General features: G+C 39.3%; 1 protein-coding gene across 3 annotated transcripts in view; it reads right to left on the reverse strand.

Annotated features, from left to right (window-relative positions):
- The window catches only part of LOC108232298 (F-actin-uncapping protein LRRC16A), a 74,315-nt gene that overhangs the window by 41,677 nt on the left and 14,685 nt on the right, over positions 1-17,953 (reverse strand). For all 3 annotated transcript variants that reach the window (XM_017410007.3, XM_017410009.3, XM_017410008.3), the window contains exons 3-9: positions 9,147-9,197; positions 5,862-5,921; positions 3,951-4,072; positions 2,541-2,638; positions 2,373-2,443; positions 2,188-2,261; positions 2,017-2,092 (exon numbers count right to left, since the gene is read on the reverse strand). In XM_017410007.3, coding sequence (XP_017265496.1) covers positions 2,017-2,092; positions 2,188-2,261; positions 2,373-2,443; positions 2,541-2,638; positions 3,951-4,072; positions 5,862-5,921; positions 9,147-9,197 — 552 coding nt within the window. The remainder of the gene's footprint in view (positions 1-2,016; positions 2,093-2,187; positions 2,262-2,372; positions 2,444-2,540; positions 2,639-3,950; positions 4,073-5,861; positions 5,922-9,146; positions 9,198-17,953) is intronic.

Consider the following 17,953-nt stretch of genomic DNA (forward strand, 5'->3'; position numbering starts at 1 on the left):
CATAGTGCAGGCGGGGGCTGTCACTTGTCGTCATCACGTCATCACGTCATTTGCCTAAAGGCGTGATTAAAGGTGTCTTCAGCCAGGACACGCGGGAGCGTGATATCCCATAGTACATATGTTGTACCGAGTGAATCGACTGAAAGGGAACATGTAATTGCCTGTGTCTGTCTGTTAGCAAAATATCTCATGAACCACTGAATGGATTTCATTAAACCTCTCAGAAAGTAATAATTGGACATACATCTACAACTGATAAACTTCTGGAGTCAACCCACTGGCTGCCATGGCTAATTAACCTTAGCAAACCCAAAAATGGCTGTAACTCAGACAATTTTACAGATATTGAGCTATATTTTGGTGTGGTAGAAGCTGAGAGTCATTCCAAATGCACACTCCGAGCACTGACGGATCATTTAAGTTTGTTGTTTGAAACTTTGGCACTAAGTATTGCTAGTGTCATTTAAACTGAGAGCAGGTAATCATGACTTTATTGATCTTATCACATGTGAGATGAGTGTCTTTTTAAAGTTTTGTTTGTACCGTTTTCAAATAAAGATGTCATCCATGACAGAGGCATATTCACAAAAAACTAACATCCCTGTTGGATTCATGCCACTTTTTAATGTATGTAGATATTCATGGTAAGCATTCAGTGTATTTATGTGTTCATCAGAAACTTACTGTTCTGGGAAAACTAAACCTAAAAAATGGAATTTCATCACTCCGTATCTTAAAAAAATACATAAAAATCCACACTGGACTGGACTGCACAGCCTCCTGCAGGAACAAATGGTTCCCGAACCAGGATACAGCATGTTGACTGGTTTTTAACATTTTCATACAAAAGGAAGCGTCTGTGATGGAGATGTGAGGTAATTGTTCGGACAGAGGAAGCTGCGTGTGGTAATTTGCGAGACCGAGAGAAGCCTTGAGATGCAGAGTGGGTAATGGGGGTGCTGAAGGGGGCCGAGGGGTGGGGTGGAGAGAGGAGGGGGGGGGGGCAGCATAAGACATTGAGCCCCTTTGTCTGGTTTGGATTAGAAGTCTTATCACACGAGAACACCGGACTGATCGTCAGCCAAAAGACTGGAAGGGGGAGACCGAAAAAGGAGATAAATATTTTGTGAATGCGGATAGATTTACCCATACACACAGTCAGGTGAGGACGCTGAGGAGGTGACTGTACCGACCTCGGACAGATAAAGGAAACGCACTGAAGGACCAGGATAAAAATAACAAACGTGTAAAAATAATACACAGAAACTCCAGATTTTATCAAGCGCCTCAAACAATGAGCAATGGAAAGCATCTTAATTAACTCGGAACAAAAGCCATCATTCAACCGAGATATAAATACTTCCAAATAATTAGGAGCTACTTCCAAACCGCATAAAAAAAAAACAACATTTCTTCCTTATGTGAACGCTTGGTAGAGATGTTGCAGCATAATTAACTTGTTTCTACTGTAAATCTATTTCTCCACTATGGTAACAATAAGGTCACATGTCAGCCTGCAGTTTAACGGAGGACGTGTTTATTTGTCCAATACATCTGATTGTAGCTGAATCAGGAAAATAATTACACTTGCATTAGCTGTTATCTTTGCAGCAGCAATGCTCCGTCTGTTGACCAAAACGGTTGGTGGTTATAATCACTAGAGGAGAAAAATAAGGCAACATCATTTCTAAATTACCTGAAGGGATTGTTCGTAAACGCGTGTTAACATTTATGTTGTCCAAATTAAAGCTATGATAATATATTTGTTAAAAAACAAACAAAAAAACCTTTTTACAGGCCAAAAGGAGACACTGCAGAAACTACTGCACCACTGTCACAGTAAGAAAGCAGAAAAAACCCAACTAACTTTCAGATGTTATAAAATCTGTGACATATAACAGTCACATATTTTATTTGTTTTATCCAATAAAATTATAAATTAGATAAGGAAAAATGGAATGAAATAAAGTGCCAAACCCTCTGGATAGTTAATATTTGTAAGTAGGAGGTACTAACCAGTTTGTAATCCTTGGTAGAGAGCTTGGTGAACCACTGGTTAAACTCCAGGACTGCTATTATGGCTACCAGATCCCTGAAGACACATGAGGAGATAAATTATGTAACATCAATAATGTAACCCTGTAGATTTTTATACGAGTTTGTGTTAATATTAAAGAAATCCCCCACCTGTTTTCAAGATGGCTGAAGTCCTGCAGGTTGAGTTCTCTTGTGTCTTGTGTCAAGTAGATTGTGTCAACGTCCTGAAGAGGACACAAATAATTCTACATAAAGTAACTTTTATGTAGCCAGCAGACAGCACTGATGGACAGGTCTGCTGTGAAACGTCACCAGAGAACGGAAATATTTCTCACCCACTGCACTTCTTCCCTGTAAGGCAGCCCCAACCAGTCACACACACATCTGTACATCTGAGAGAACCCACCTACACACAGAGACGCACAGTCAAAAAAACAAAACAAAAACAAGAACAAATAGCCAAAGAGGCAGCCAGTAATCAGAGTAAAGTTACTGGCTCCTACCACAGGGTCCAGGTTCAGCCGGCTTGTTGTTGTCCCACAGAGTCTGCAGAGAGGTCAGCCGGTCTGGAGGCTCCATGGAGAGCTTCTTCATCACTTTACTAAAATTAAAAAAAAAAAACGGTGAAAACATTTTGTCTTAGGGATGATTTCAACCTTATAAGATTGCCTTCATTCCCGTTAAAAGCTGAAAACAAGCAGCAAGATTTTTCCATTCGAAACAACTAAACAAACAGAATTAATTCATGTTCAACTTTACCCTGTTTACAAAACTATTTCATACATTTCTGCATTTACAGTTAAAATTATGGCTCCTGTTTTCAAGAAAACAATCATTTACACCACTACTGCAGCATGAACAGGTTTCCTTAGACCAGCAGTCTTCAGCCTTCACAATCAAAAGAATCATTTCTGCTCCTTCTCTCACTAAATAAAACTCACCCCGAGCCTCAGGACATACTTTGTAAAGATAGTAAAGATAACTCAGTAAATATTTTAAAAATATTACATATAAAAATATTGCTTTTTCATTATTAAATAAATCTAATGAATCATTGACATTCTGGCAGCGTCACATGTTGGGACAAGAAAAGAAATTCTTGCTGATAAAATTTAAACACTGAACTATACAAGACCATGTGAAGTCTGACTAAATACTTGTAAAAAATAAATATATAAGTAACCACTCTTGATAATAAAGAATACATTTGCATCCTAATAAGTCATTAGAGTGAAGATAAACATTAAGACAGTTTGTTGGATATTTGTTTGACAATTTCTTATAATAAAGGTTGAGACATTCATTTAATTAAACCTTTTTGTTTTCCCAAATGCAATCTTTTCCTTCTTAGTTCTCATCAGCAGAATGACATGCCACGTTTCGTAGAACGCCCAGTTTCAACGACAGTTTTCCCCTTCAGCAGTTTGCCTCAAACATGTTAAAAATGTTTTAATTTCTGCTGAATTTCAGAGGAAACTGGAAGCTGGAGTTAATGAGGTGGTTAACAGGCTAACAAACGACCAGCCTGGACTGATCAGTACCTTTGTTTCTTGTGTTTTTAGCATCATTTTGTCACAGACATTTGAGTCACGTTTTTGCGTAAAATTGGACAAAAAAACACCCCTCCAGCTTGAATTAGACTTTTCTGTTGTGGTGAATATAAATATTAATTATTTCTATTTTAGTTAAAGCTAAAAAGAGTCACTGCAGTGGGACCGAAGAGCTGCAGGTTGGAAACACTTGCCTAAAGCAGACACACACACACACCAAAAAATAAATAAATTGTATTTAAAATATAGTGTGCTTAGACTTGCACAGACTGGAGGCATATCTTTTAACGCGGATGGTTAATTTAAAAGTAATAAACTCACAAAGACACCATATCTTTGTCAGACAAATACAAAAGGCCGTACCTCGGGGGTAAACCAGGACATATCCTGAGCAGACAGTTTCCGATGTGAGCGACCACCTCATTAACCTCTTCAGTGGAGGGCAGCTTCAGAAAGAATGAGCCGCGCTCGTACTCTATGAACAGCTGAAAACGTTAAAAAACAAACAATATTACTGATCCATACAGCTGTCAGTGAAGCAACAAACACCTGAATCAACATAAAATGTTGTTTCTGAGCTAATAAAGCAACATGTCTGCTTTGTTTATATAACTGTAGTCAGATTTTAATATTGATTTGGATATGAATACATTGAGTGTTTAAATGTCTTTTATTTTTTTTTAGCTCCCTCCTCTGATTTATATCCTACATTTTCAAGTTAAAATGCTAATGGAAAGTTTTCAGACCCTCTTTAATCCTTCAATATGTTGTTTCAGATCCATCTAAAAGCAAATCCACTTTGCTATTATATTTTCTCAGTAACTTACACAATTATCCACAACGGGAAAGCAAAGGCTGAATGATTTAATACCATTAACCAAAAAATGGCTAACCAATTTAGTAATCACTGCAATTATGCAAAACGCTCATATATGGAGACACATGCTTCCTCTGTGGGCCAAAATTAACATAATCCTGCGTGGAGCACAGGAGACCTTCAGTCAGGACATTAAGAGGACTTACATCACTCAAGATGAGCCACACGGGGGTTCAGCTGCAGGACGGCCGGAGACAAATTATAATATTTTGTACATTGATTCAGCTGACTGGCAGGCAGCCTTTAGGGGCTCAGCCCATTTTTTTTCCTACTACATCTTATATTAATGAGTTTTTCAGGATTAGAACAGCATTTAGATTTTTGTTAGGCTATGTTTTTGGATTTGTCCATCTTATCTTGTTTCAGATAAAGAAGCTGTTGTGACTCCAGATGCAGACTTCGACAGAGGGGAGGGCGGCTTTAAGCACAGTGTGAAACAAACATCCATCAGGATGAATTGGCCTGTCACAGGAATCACGAGCCACTACCAAATCCTGAAGCTGAAACAAGTGAAAGAACTTTAAAATGATAAAACAGCTTAGAAATGAGTCAATGAGGGACGATGAAAGCGCAGCATGGTGACGCCTAATGATGCGCTGGAAAAACTAATAGGTAGCAGCTTCAGGTGGACGTTTACGCACCCTAAAGAAGCTGCTCCTGATAACGATTTGATGACCGATGTTCACAGAGCTTCAGCAGCTGGAGCTGTTTAAACAAACCAGCAAAATGAATTAACGGGCAAGAGGTGCTAAAACTGATAGGGGTCAAAGTTTGCAGTTTCAAACCTAAGTCCTATATGAAAACAAAGTACTTTAATGAGTTTTCAGGGATCAGAGTTTGCTCATCTGGCGTCCTGCTTTTACACCATGCAGCATTTTTTTTTATTTCTAACCTTGTAACATCTACTCAAAACTCAAACCAGTCATCATTCTTAGCTCCTCGTTTTTTTTAAAGATATGTAAAACATCTGACACCATTTAAACCGGTGATTCTTATGCAAGTCTGAAGATGCAGAAGTATTTCTTTTTTTTTTAAATAATAAGTTAAAAACAGAAATGACAAATGCCTTGTTTCCCACATGTTAAAACAGGATTTCAGTTATTTTACAAGCTCTTTTGGGTTTGAGTTTAAATTAAACTTTAAAAAAAAAAAAAAACTGTAACTGACTGTAAATTTTCCATTTGTCTTTTTTTCAAAACTACACTAAGGTTAGCTTAGCTGCTGACTTTAGCATCGCTATCAGCTTTAGGTTCATATTTAAGGAGGAACAAGTTTGTGACCAACTTCCAGTCACAGAATCCAGTTTTTGCTTTCAGTTGGAAAGAGAATAAACGTATGTAAAATGTACAGCTTTTTCTGCAGTATTTTGCCCTTTTAGACCACATAACATTCAGCACCTGTGTTGGCTTGTTGCAGGCAATTCCCTGGATCTCCAGATAATTAAAGTTGTGTTCCACCTACAAAACAAACACAAAAGTTGCAGTAAAGTTATATTGTGATACAGAACAACGTCTTCCTAAGAGATGATTAAAGAGTTATTGAATGATTATTACAGGACAATATTTCTGGTAGAGGATACCGTATCTCTGAGAGTGGATCATAATTCACTCCCTTTACAAGAAATGCATGAACATATAGCAGATATGGACAAAATACTTTTCTTAGTTGTCAGGTTTGTCATGTATGTTCCTGGTCTTCTTGTGGCTGCAGTATGCACAAAAAAGACTTATTGTTAAACCCTTTTTTTTTCCTAAGCAGACCATCTGTCACCGTTTGATTTTAACCTTGGGTAACCTGCAGCTGCTATATACAAACACTGAAATAAAATACCTGTAAACCAAAAGTGTCGTTTCTTCATTTAAAGAAGCGATATTTTCATCACACTTACACTATTTGTGTTTGAGGAGGACATTTCAGGACAAAGAAAACAAACAAAGAAAAAAAAAAAGCCATGGCTCATCTCCCGCCTAAAAAAAGGGGGGAAAAAATAAATTCTTTTTCTGCGTGTTGGGAATCCTGTGTGTCTAAATGCCTACAACATAATGAGCAGAGTTTTGCTCTGCCTCTTGCTTTCCCAGATACACAGAGTGGAGCGCCTGAGGGCAGGCGAGGCAGCGGGGCCAGACTGTGCCAGGTGGGAGCCGACTCTCTGAGGCTCCACTCGGATCTGAGAGGAGGGAAGGGAGAAGCAGAAGCCTGCTACTGTGTGTGTGTGTGTGTGTGTGTGTGTGTGTGTGTTTCAGCAGAGCTTAAGTTATTCATCAGTTTAGACACTACAGGAATTAAATATGAAATAGAGTAAATACCCACACACCCATCTATAGTGAAATAGTGAAACTGTAACATAAAAAAAACTAATCTTACAAAACTGTAGAGTAGATAAATAGCTAATAATAATAATAATAATAATAATAATTTTGTACCAGATTATGTAAACACAGAAATAATAAAAAAAAAAACATACATTTACCTAGAAAATGTATATTTAATCAAATATATATATGTGTTATTGCAATTTAATTGACAAGAGCAGAAGCTCAGCTGGTTTGTTTGTGTATTTTGACCAAATAATGTACCTGCTATAATGTAATACATGAATTAAAGTCCCTCACAGACATCAGTTGTGTCTGCGTTGACGGTACTGTAAGTGTCTGTCCACTGCACAGTTCTTTGTTTACATGAGCTGCTGTAGCTGGGTCTTAAATCTGCAGAATATGATTAGTCCATCAGCACATCTGAACCCTCCCACTGGTTTCTGATCACACGCTACCTCGCCTGGTTTGGCAAATCTGTCCCTTAATGTCAGTTCTGACGCACATTCTGCTCAGCACGTAAGGAACAGGAGCCATTTCTGTAGTTTTTAATATCGACACCCCGACTAACCATAAAGCCAACAGCAGAAAGGCACAACTTGGTAAAGGTCAGTGAATGTTATTTATCTCAGTGCTTAAACTGATTTAAGTTGATGTGGTGATAAATCTGAGCTAACCGGTGGCTCAGGTGTCGTGCTGGGAGGTGTAAGGAGAAACCAAATGCTGTTAACGGATTGTTCATTCAGTCGTTAACTGTCCATCTGTCAGTTTCAGCCGCTTTCCTTTATGTTGCTGTATTATCGTGTATTTGATGGCACATATTATTGTTTAATGGAAAAAAGACTGATTTTTAAACCTTCTGAACCCAAGATTATGCAGGCTGATGTTGACCATAGTAGAATTAGGTCATTTTCCAACTTTTGTCATTAAACAAAAGGCAAAATTATACTTAAATAAAAACCTAATTAAAGCATGTTCTACAGGACAGAGATGACAACAAGAGGCCATGATAAAACCAAAGAAAAGGAGCTCTGAATGGATTTGTTTGTGTGTGAAACAGCAGGCGTGGAGGAGACACTGACAGACAGTTCAACCCTGCAGCTTCACAAGAACAGAGAACCATCAATCGGAGAGACGCACACAGGAAAACCCACTAAGAAGTGGATAAAAGAGCTACAGGCGCATTTCAGCTGGAAATACACAGCACAGAGTAAACCGAGAGTTTTCATCTTTGGCAACATGAAGATTTAACACTGAAGCTTCAGGCTACAGATTACTGTCCTTACAGACGTTTCTACGTGCAAGTTTCATACAAATAAAGTCCTATCATTTGACTGATTAAACACTGCGCACTACAATCTACTTTTACAAGAGAATAATAACAATAAAATCTTCCGTAAAGCAGAAATTTTGTGTTTTTTCTTCTAACAGTGTTAACTGACTATATGTTGAATTTTCCTTTACTGGCTGTGCAAAACAAGCTGATAAAACCATTACACTGAACTTTCATTTTGTATCCCTGACTGAAAAATTAAATGCACTCCCACCTACATACAACAGGAACTAGACACTAATATTTATTTGGTTGATTCTGCACTTTTAACAGTTTCGAGCAGGTGATGAAAACTAAAAAAAAAGGGAAGGGAAAGGGAAAAAGACGAGCCAAGAACTGAATAAACGAGGACTGCTGAGAGAGAAAGTTGAACTAATTGCTTTAGGGGAAGAAAAAGGGAGCAAAGGTCATCTGTGGTTGCAATCTGACTGAGCCGAGAAAGAGATAAAAGTTGAATAAAAAAGTAAAACTTGTCTCCAGAGAGAAGACGGATTAAAAACTAAAAAAAAAAAAAAACATCTAGAAACAGTGCAAACAGAGAGGCTCAGACATGCTGTAAACAGAGGTTATAAAGCAGGTTTAATTCTTTATTAAGCAATTCCTCCAAGTCAAATGATAACCCACAGATGCAGCTAAATACACACACACACACACACACACACACACACAACCTGTGGGTTAAACACTGGAGGTAAAATTAACCCATCTCTGTAGGGAATCCTATTAACTGGAAACCACACAGCTCTTTAAAAAGCAGGTGTTTTAGCTAAAGGCAAACACAGTTAGCTGATATACACGTCGGACTGTTTTAGTAAAGACTGACTACTGGAGTTATAAACCTCTGAAATGTCAGGTTTTATGTTGCATTAAATACAAATTAGAGCTTAAACAGAGCAGTAGACAAAAAAAAGGAAATTAAAAACATCTGTGTCTTGATTTAGACACTTTCTAGAGAGCGCTCGGGTAAATAAATTAAAAAAAAAGGCACAATCTACATAAACATGTATTTTGAAATCTGAAAGTCTCTCAGGTCTTACCTTGGTGGGAATGCGTGCCGTTAGGAGGTAGGCCCGGTGAGAAGCCAGAGCCTGAGGGAGAACAGAGAGAATAACGAGTGAGCTGCAGGAAGCAGATGATTCTCCGGCTTCAACAACAGGAAAATGACAAGGACCACAGGGAAGAGTCACGCCGACTCAGAGGTGTACAGACGTCGGGGAGCGTCTCTGTCAGGATGCAAAGAGACGAGGAGAAAAGAGATTCCTGCTTCAAAAAGTCAAATCCCACAGAGGCAGAGCTGTAATACCTAAATGTGGCATCTAGACCCAAACAAGCAGCCTTTATGTTCCCTCAGCTGGTTTAATGAAATAAACTCAACCGTGTTAAAAAGACACAAATGTTGAATTCTAAAGACTTCAGCGCTACAGACAATTAGTTTGTACTACAGTAAGTAAGTAAACTTTATTTATATAGCACCTTTCATGAATAAAATCACAAAGTGCTATACAGAAACACAGATACAGGCTTCATATAAAACTAAAACAGGAAGAACAGCTGATAAAAAACAGTAAGAAGAACATTTAACTAAAAGCTTGTCTGAATAAAAAGGTCTTAAGCTGCTTTTTAAAGGAATCAACAGAGACAGACACATAAAAAGATAGGGGCAGGGCGTTCCACGGCCTGAGAGGACAGGTCCACCCCGAGTTTTAAACCGGGTCTTAGGGACCTTCAGGAGATTCAGGTCTGAAGACCAAAGGGTGCTAGCTGGAGAATAAGGAATCAACATTTCAGTGATGTATTGGGGCTGTCCATTTAAAGCTCTAAAAGTCAAGACTAGAATTAATTCTAAATTTGACATGTAGCCAATGTAGACGGTGTAATGTGTGACCTCTGTTAGTTCCTGTTAAAAGCCTCGCAGCAGCGTTCTGAACCAACTGGAGACGAGCGACGACAGATTTGTTTTAAACANACCCCGAGTTTTAAACCGGGTCTTAGGGACCTTCAGGAGATTCAGGTCTGAAGACCAAAGGGTGCTAGCTGGAGAATAAGGAATCAACATTTCAGGGGGGGGGTGTCCCTGTCCATTTAAAGGTCTAAAAGTAAAGACTAAAATTTGACAGGTAGCCACTGCGGAGGAGGTAGATCCGGTGTAATGTGTGACCTCTGTTAGTTCCTGTTAAAAGCCTCGCAGCAGCGTTCTGAACCAACTGGAGACGAGCGACGACAGATTTGTTTTAAACAAGTAAAAAGGGAACTGCAATCTAAAGGAGAAGAAATTAAAAGCGTGGATAACAATGCCCTTAATTTAGAAATAATTCTCAAATGATAAAAGCAACTTTTTACCAGAAGTCCTGAATGTTTGTCCAGAGACAGTGACGGGTCAAACTGAACACCGAGGTTCCTGAGGCGGGGCTGAGAAGAGGAGCCCAGAGAACCGAGGTGTCGCCTGATCAAAGGAACTTTCTGTTCAGGAGCAATAATCAGGGATTCAGTCTTGCTAAAGTTTGAGTGAAGACAGTTTTTAGCTAGCCAGGCCTTAATATAGGAAACACAATTAAAGTCTGCTAACTTGTGTAATTCTGAGTCATATTAGGATAAGTACAGTTGAATGTCATCAGCATACAAATGGTAAGACGCCTTCTTAAAGCTGCGGATAATCTAAATATCATACACTAATCCAGAGCAACATGAGCAATAAAACAAAAAAGCCTGACCTTAAAAAGAAGATATTTGAAAAATAAAGGCTGTGACAGTGGATTTTGTGCTGTCAGAAGATATAAGAACCCACTAAAGGCTGACCTTTAAACAGTCAGAGGGATACTGCCAACTTTTCCAGAAAAAAAAAACCCTTTGAGGGCTCAGCTCGTAACAAAGGTTTCAACAGTGCCCTCAAACTATCTTTACATTTCAGGACTAATCCATAGTTCAGGTAAAGGGACGGTTCAGATCTTTTTGAGTGGGGTTCTGTGTAAAGCTTGTGAACATTTAATAACTCGTTGGAGATCGTTTTTTTGAACGACCTCAGTGTGAAGGATTCACGTTTAACTTTTTATGGAGTGACGAGCGAACAGCTGCTCCAAGCAGGGCTGTGCTGGAAGTGCTACAGCTAGCTGCTTCTGCCACCGTGTAATAAATAAATAACCAAGTAATGTAAAATTTAAATTTTAATCTGTAGTCATTTTAAAAAACAAAGAATCCACTTTGGTCTGAGCTCTGATCTGATTGGCCGTCAGCTCATTAATCTGTTCAGGTTTAAACTTTATTTCTTCAAACTGAGGTCGTTCAAAGGGCCATCTACAACAGGTAAGATATTATTAGTTCATAACCTTTCCACTGGACCTCACTTCTGAAGATATGAACTACTGCTTTAATGATTTTTACAACTGAATTACACATACTGCTTCAGGCTGTACCATTAAATTCCAACTCCTGGCTGAACTTAACCTGATTTATATATATATATATATATATGAATGGATCCTTTGAAAGTACAAAAAAGGCACAAAAAGGATCAGATCTCAGATAAAGTATGGCCTGCTGAAGGGAAGAAAGAAAGAACAGGAAAAAACAAGGTAAAGACAGAGCATAAGAGACACAAGGATTAAAAAACAAAAAAGTCTAGAAACTGTCGCCTTCTTTTTTGAAGCTGTGAAAGAAGAAACAGAAGGATGAGAGACAAGAGCTGAAAAGGATGACGGTGCTTTCCAGCCCCTGCGTGGCTCAGCTCCACAGGCAGCGCTCGCGTGTTGTGATGTGATGGAGACAGACAGGCAGGCCTGTGTGGCCAAAGATAACCTCTTCTAAAGAGCAAGAGTCACCACTGGTCCCCTCGTCCCCCCCCCCCTCGGTCACTCCATCTCAGCTCTGCTCTGTAGCTCTTACATGCAACGTGCTTGCAGGGATGGCGATGATGACAGGGCGCCACATGAAGATATTTAACTTCACATAAAAACCTAGATGAGCTTGGTGAAATACTACAAATGGGAATGGTAATTTACAGCTAATTAGAGTTTTCTCTCACTAATAAGTTTGATTTAAAGAGAACAAGAAGCTCGGTTCAGACATTTAGTTACATGTTTACTCCCCGTAAAGAGTGCCATTTAGCCAGTGAAAAGAAGCTCATAAATACTGTTTTTATTAACTGCACTTCTGTGGTATTCACACTCAAAGACCAACAGAATGAGGGCAACTTGTGGTTCAGTGTCCTGCCCAAAGCTTACTTTAACGTGTGTGTGTGTTCAAACCGCCAGCCTTTCAACTGACAGACAACCAGCTCCTCTTCTTTAGCCGCAGCCGATGAAGCATAAACGCTCTGTGGAACATGTTTAAGCATGAATAAAAGTATCTTTGTAGAGGTCAGATTTCCTGTGGCTGAGTGCTGCCCCAGCTGAATGTCTGCAGATGAAAACCCTGCTCTGTGTTTTTCTTTGGTTCCTGCAGAGATTTAGTCTGACTCTGATCCAACGAGAACGTTTCCTTCTGGGGTTTTTTGTTTTTGTTTTTGTTCAGGTTGTGAAAACTCATTGACATTCCCGAGCCTCGCTCGCCTCTGCTTTGTGTTGCTTTCATGTCTGAATGTCCATCACATTGACAGATGATTTTTATTCACAAATTCATGTAATGTAATGTGGGCCAGCTGTTACCATAGCAACTCAACATGTGTGCACACATGACTAAGCACATATGGATAAAAAGAAATTGGGGGAAAGATACACAAAAATGACTATAACTCTGTCAGTTTTACAGATGTCGAGCTAAAATTTGGTGTGGTAGTAGCTGAAACTCATCCCCAACAGGTACTCCGAGAGCTAACAGATCACATGACACCTTTGTTTAAAAATTTAGGCATGCAAGGCGGCTCGTGGTACATTTTCCTTCAAGGAATGCTACATTAATTTTATCAGAGCTCAGAGCCTGAGACCACATCAATTCTCCATTTTTGACAAATCAGAGTAGCGTTTTGACAAGTAAATCATTCTGGTCCACATAGTCTAGCTAAAGTGTGTATTCTGCATGTGTGCCTGTGTGTTTGTGTATGTTTTGGTGTTGCTTGGGCTGCAGACCAAGACGACAAATGGTGGTCTAGGGCTTGTGGCACTTAGTTTGCATGTGATCCACCAGTCTGTGCATGTGTGTGTGTGTGTGTGTATTACAGTAACAGAAAGTGTAAGGGCAGATGCCCTGTCCGGTCTCGTACACATGCTCCGTTGCTGCTGCCATCTGCTCGGCTGAGTGGAGCTGAGGGTGCAGTGCTGGTCACTGTGAAATCACTGACTGATGGGAAGGCTCAAGGCCTAAATCCACTTAAGACAGTAGGCAGAGACAGAGGGAGGTAGGAGGGAAGCTGGAGAGGGACATGAACGGGAGGGCGGGGGGGTCACAGGGTGTAATGCCTCGGTCCATTTAAAAAAAAGAAAAGGGCAGATGGAGAGAGTGCTGCACTGGGAGAGTGCAACGGGGCAGTCATGCATCTAAAGAGGGAACATGGAAGGATGAATAACTGACGAGAAATCCAAGACGTCATTACAACTTCGCCTGGAGTTTGTAAAACTTTTTGAACAAGTTCAAATGTCCGATTACTGCACTGCTGTAGTTCAAAAGTTTAATTGAATCATCAACTGAGAATTCAGCTCAAGAAACCTGAATATTTCTAAAGATTTGATTATATAGTTTTTAAGGCCATATGTGCTGCAACTCCACACACAATTCTGACTGACAACATTCCTATAAAGAAGTTTGATAAGTATTAACATTCTACAACGACACTAGACAAAATCTCTGAGAAGGGGGAACATATTCGTCCAGTTTTAGCTGCTTTCACTGGCTTCTTGCTGCTCTTAGAATAGATTTTAAAAAGCTCCTAATTCCTCCAGATCAACCTCTGATGGCCAAGAACCAAGTTAGCCTTCCAACTCTCTTTGAAATCATACATACAGCTGAACATTTCAATCATCTACTGCGAGTTTACTAACGGTTCCTCAAAGTTCCTGTAGGAAGATTAGAGGTTCAGCATTTATTGATTCTGTCTTAAAGATTTATAATCTATTGATATTAGAGAAACAGATTCACTAGATATCTTTAAAAGAAATCTTAAGACCTGTTTATTTATCTTAGCCATTAGACAGAAAGGAAATTTTAGATTGTTTACTTACACACTATAAGCAAGGAAGAAATTAAACCCTTAACCCTTACTGACTGTCAACTGTGATTTAGAGGTTTTCTGCCAATTGAAAAGCCGTGAGTTCGATTCTCCGGCCCATCACAGGACACTGAACCTTTGACTGGCAACATAAAAGTCTCTAAAATGGCATTTTTGTGATTCACTGAAAAAAAAGTTTGAAAACAACAGCAATCCACTTTGCTCCTGGACCCGTTAATCCTGTCAGAATAAAACCATTTCTCGAATCAAAAAGCCATCTAGAAAATATATTAATTTTGTCACAGAACCCCACTTCAAAAGATGTAAATCACTGCTTTAAGTATTTATACTGCTTGAGGTAGAATTACTGTACTTGAAGTACAGACATGACAGTGGGAGGAGCATACATCAGCCATATTCCTGATTCCCTGCTCCACAGCTGCCGGGCTCTTTATTGCATAACTACTGTCGGCATGTCCTTCACCCACACGTGAGTCCAACACTAATGAATCATGAAGCGCTGGCTGCAAACATAAACTGTCAGCACAGCACAATGGAGGTGAGGGCTTTGCAGAAGGAGGGAGAGACACCAAGGAGCTACAACCGAGAGGAACAGAACGACCACCACCGAGAGGCCGAAGGAGCTGGTGGGGAAATGAGAGGGAGGCGGAGGAGCAAAGCAAGTGAAATGACTTAATAGATTCCAAGTGCTCTTACACTGATAAGGAGCCAGTATTGAAATCCAATCAGGAAAAGGGAAGCTCTTTGGAAAGGAAGTGTTTAAAAGCCAATTCATCTTTGTTACAACCAATGCAGCCTAAATGACCCCCCTCACCCCCCGTTTGAGCTCATGGACATCAGCTCTTTGTGGACACAATGCAGGAAGTTTATTATCACATAAGACCTTGGCCTTTCCTCTTCACTATTCACCTTCTTTTTCATAATCTACCACTACTCATATGCTTTTTTAAAAATCAATATTTTCCAAATTATTTCTGAAAAAGATAATTTCAAATGGTTAAAAACAGACCACGATGGCTTCTCAAAAAAGGTATTTACTTCACTTTTTAGAATTCAATTTTCAACTTTATGCCACGTAATTGGAACACGGAATATTCAAAGCAATACTGCAAGGAAAAATCATTTTTGTGAAAATAACTGGTCAGTTTCTTTACCCTCCATACAATCTTCCTCCCACTGTCTTTATCGTGAATTGGATGCCATCTGGTTTACACCTTCAAGGAGATTTATACTGTCCACAAGGAACAACCACAGACAGTAACAAATAATATATATATATATATATATATATATATATATATATATATAGATAGATAGATAGATAGATAGATATACACACACACACAAAGCCAACCATCCTCACTCATGCTTGTGTTTTATTTAAAAAAAATAAAATGTGTTAACATCAACAAAACAGCTTTCCTCTCAAAGAATACTCTGTCATTTCCAGACAAAAAGCCGTGACCATCTTTGCACTGGATGATGTTTGATGCAGGTCCTGCTCATTGGTCTGTGAATGTGGACGCTAAGTAAGCTGTTTTAATCCAAACCACATCAGCCAGATGTTTGCAGCTGTATATAGACTTCACCCAGAAAAGCTGCCATTTCTGCCCTTTCATAAAATGAACACTTTTACTGTCAAAGAGTATGCTTATATAAGTGCTGCATGAGAGGCTCAGTTAAACTTCAACACCAATGGTACTATTACCACAGAATCTGTCAACATGATCTAAACATCCCCGATAGCACAACATAGACTTAGAAAATAACTTTAAATGCAGTGAAAGAAATGGTTTTTAAATGGAGATTACTGTGAAGAAAAGGCTAACTCACCCAGAAGATTCAGTTATAAGCAGACAGACTAGTGATCATTATCGTAGGATTTACTCTGAGGCCAACCTGAACCCAAACTGGCTTCAGTAAAGCTAGCCAGTAATCACTGAAAACTCCGGCAGAGAAAAATCACTCGTTTCACATCGATCTTCCACGTCAAAGTCAAGCAGCTCACAGTGAAGCCGAGGCCCGGTTCTGTTCCTCGGATCGATGTGAGTCTGTAGTATTGCTTCACAATACAACGTAGTTCAACTGGAACAGCAAACATGATGATCCCAAGCAAGAAAATGAGGACAAATAAAACCCTTGAGCGTAAGATCAACAAATAAAATTTCTCTATATCTTTAAGTAGGATCACTGATGGCATCAGCATCAAAACATAAAATTAAACAACAGAGGAAAGAAAACCCAAAATCCGATAAAATGAATGAATTTTACTTTGAAAAGCCACCTCCGATTGCCCAAACACAAACCACTTTCTTCACATTATGGATGAAACCATCATCTGCAGTTTATATGCTTCTCATGAGCCGGCAGCCACTGAGACAAAAAAAAAAGACATCAATTTTCCTTTATCACTGCCCTGCTCATCATTATGTGTTTTAGTGCTGGAGAGATGAGCTCGGAGAGGAACAAAGGCAGCTGACAGTGGTACTTCCTGGAGAGATTTGATTGGCTGCTTCCATCAGGCCACAGCTGCAGTGAGCTGAGGCATGTGCTGTCTGATTCGGATACATTTCATGCTTTATTACTTTGCTTTTTGTTTTTCAGCATTAACTGCTCTTGCTGCTTGTTGAGGTTTTAGCTTGAACACAAGTTGTCAGCATTTATGTGCAAAATAATAAACAACAAAACAAAATAATACAAAGGTTCAGTGATAAAAAATAAAAATAGATGGGAGGAAATAAAACCTCATGTAGCAGATTATCTGGTATGCATCTAAAATATCCAGCAGAGCTCCTGATGGAGTCTGATATAACACCATTGTCGCTGACCAAACAGTAAAATGCCAAAATGATGGATTTATTGGTATTCTCTGATCAGGATTATATTGTCAGCTTTTAGGTTTAGGATAGAAAATGTGGACTATTTTGGAAATAAAACAGAGTTCCCTCCTACAACAGGGTCAGTCTCATGACCATCTTATTAAAAAAAAAAATAATAAAATAACAAAAGACCCGTGTCTCTTTGTAAAGATAAAGCAAATTCACAAAAGGCTCTTTCATTCATCAGCATGCCAGCTAGACACAATAGGGAAGGAGGTGGGTGTGTGTTATCATCATGTGTGTGTAGAAATGTGAAGCTGAGCCAAGGTGTCTGGGTAAATACAATATCACTACAGTACAGACCACTGGGACAAAAGGGAGGAGGAGAGAAGAGACTTCAGGGGAGGAGGGTAAATATTACAACTCAACCCAAATTTTGAAGTGGAAAAACCTCCTCATGGTGGAGTACAGAGCTTTGTGAGGAGATGGATGCCCACGTGTGGCAAGAAGACAATAAAAGAGGCCAATAAGAAAGAGACAAAGGCAGAGGAAAGAGGCGGAGCTGATTTGGGCTGGTGTTGGCATTACCCATGTTTCGTCTCTGGAGTGGTTCAATAGCATCAGTCGAGACTAACAACACACGCACACACACACACACACACAAAGCCACTGCTGAGCATTAATGACATATCTGGGGGGACTTGGATCATAAACTCTGTTACTCTGCAGTTAAGCAAATGTCCTCTCAAGATTAGGCTCATCTTATCACAGCTGAACTGACAAAATAAACATGCAGAGTATATCAGAGTTTCTTTGTCAGCAACTGAACAGGACATAATGATTATTTATTTAAAAAAAAACACACAAC

Source organism: Kryptolebias marmoratus, linkage group LG16 (genome assembly GCF_001649575.2).
Source record: "Kryptolebias marmoratus isolate JLee-2015 linkage group LG16, ASM164957v2, whole genome shotgun sequence".
NCBI lineage: Eukaryota > Metazoa > Chordata > Actinopteri > Cyprinodontiformes > Rivulidae > Kryptolebias > Kryptolebias marmoratus.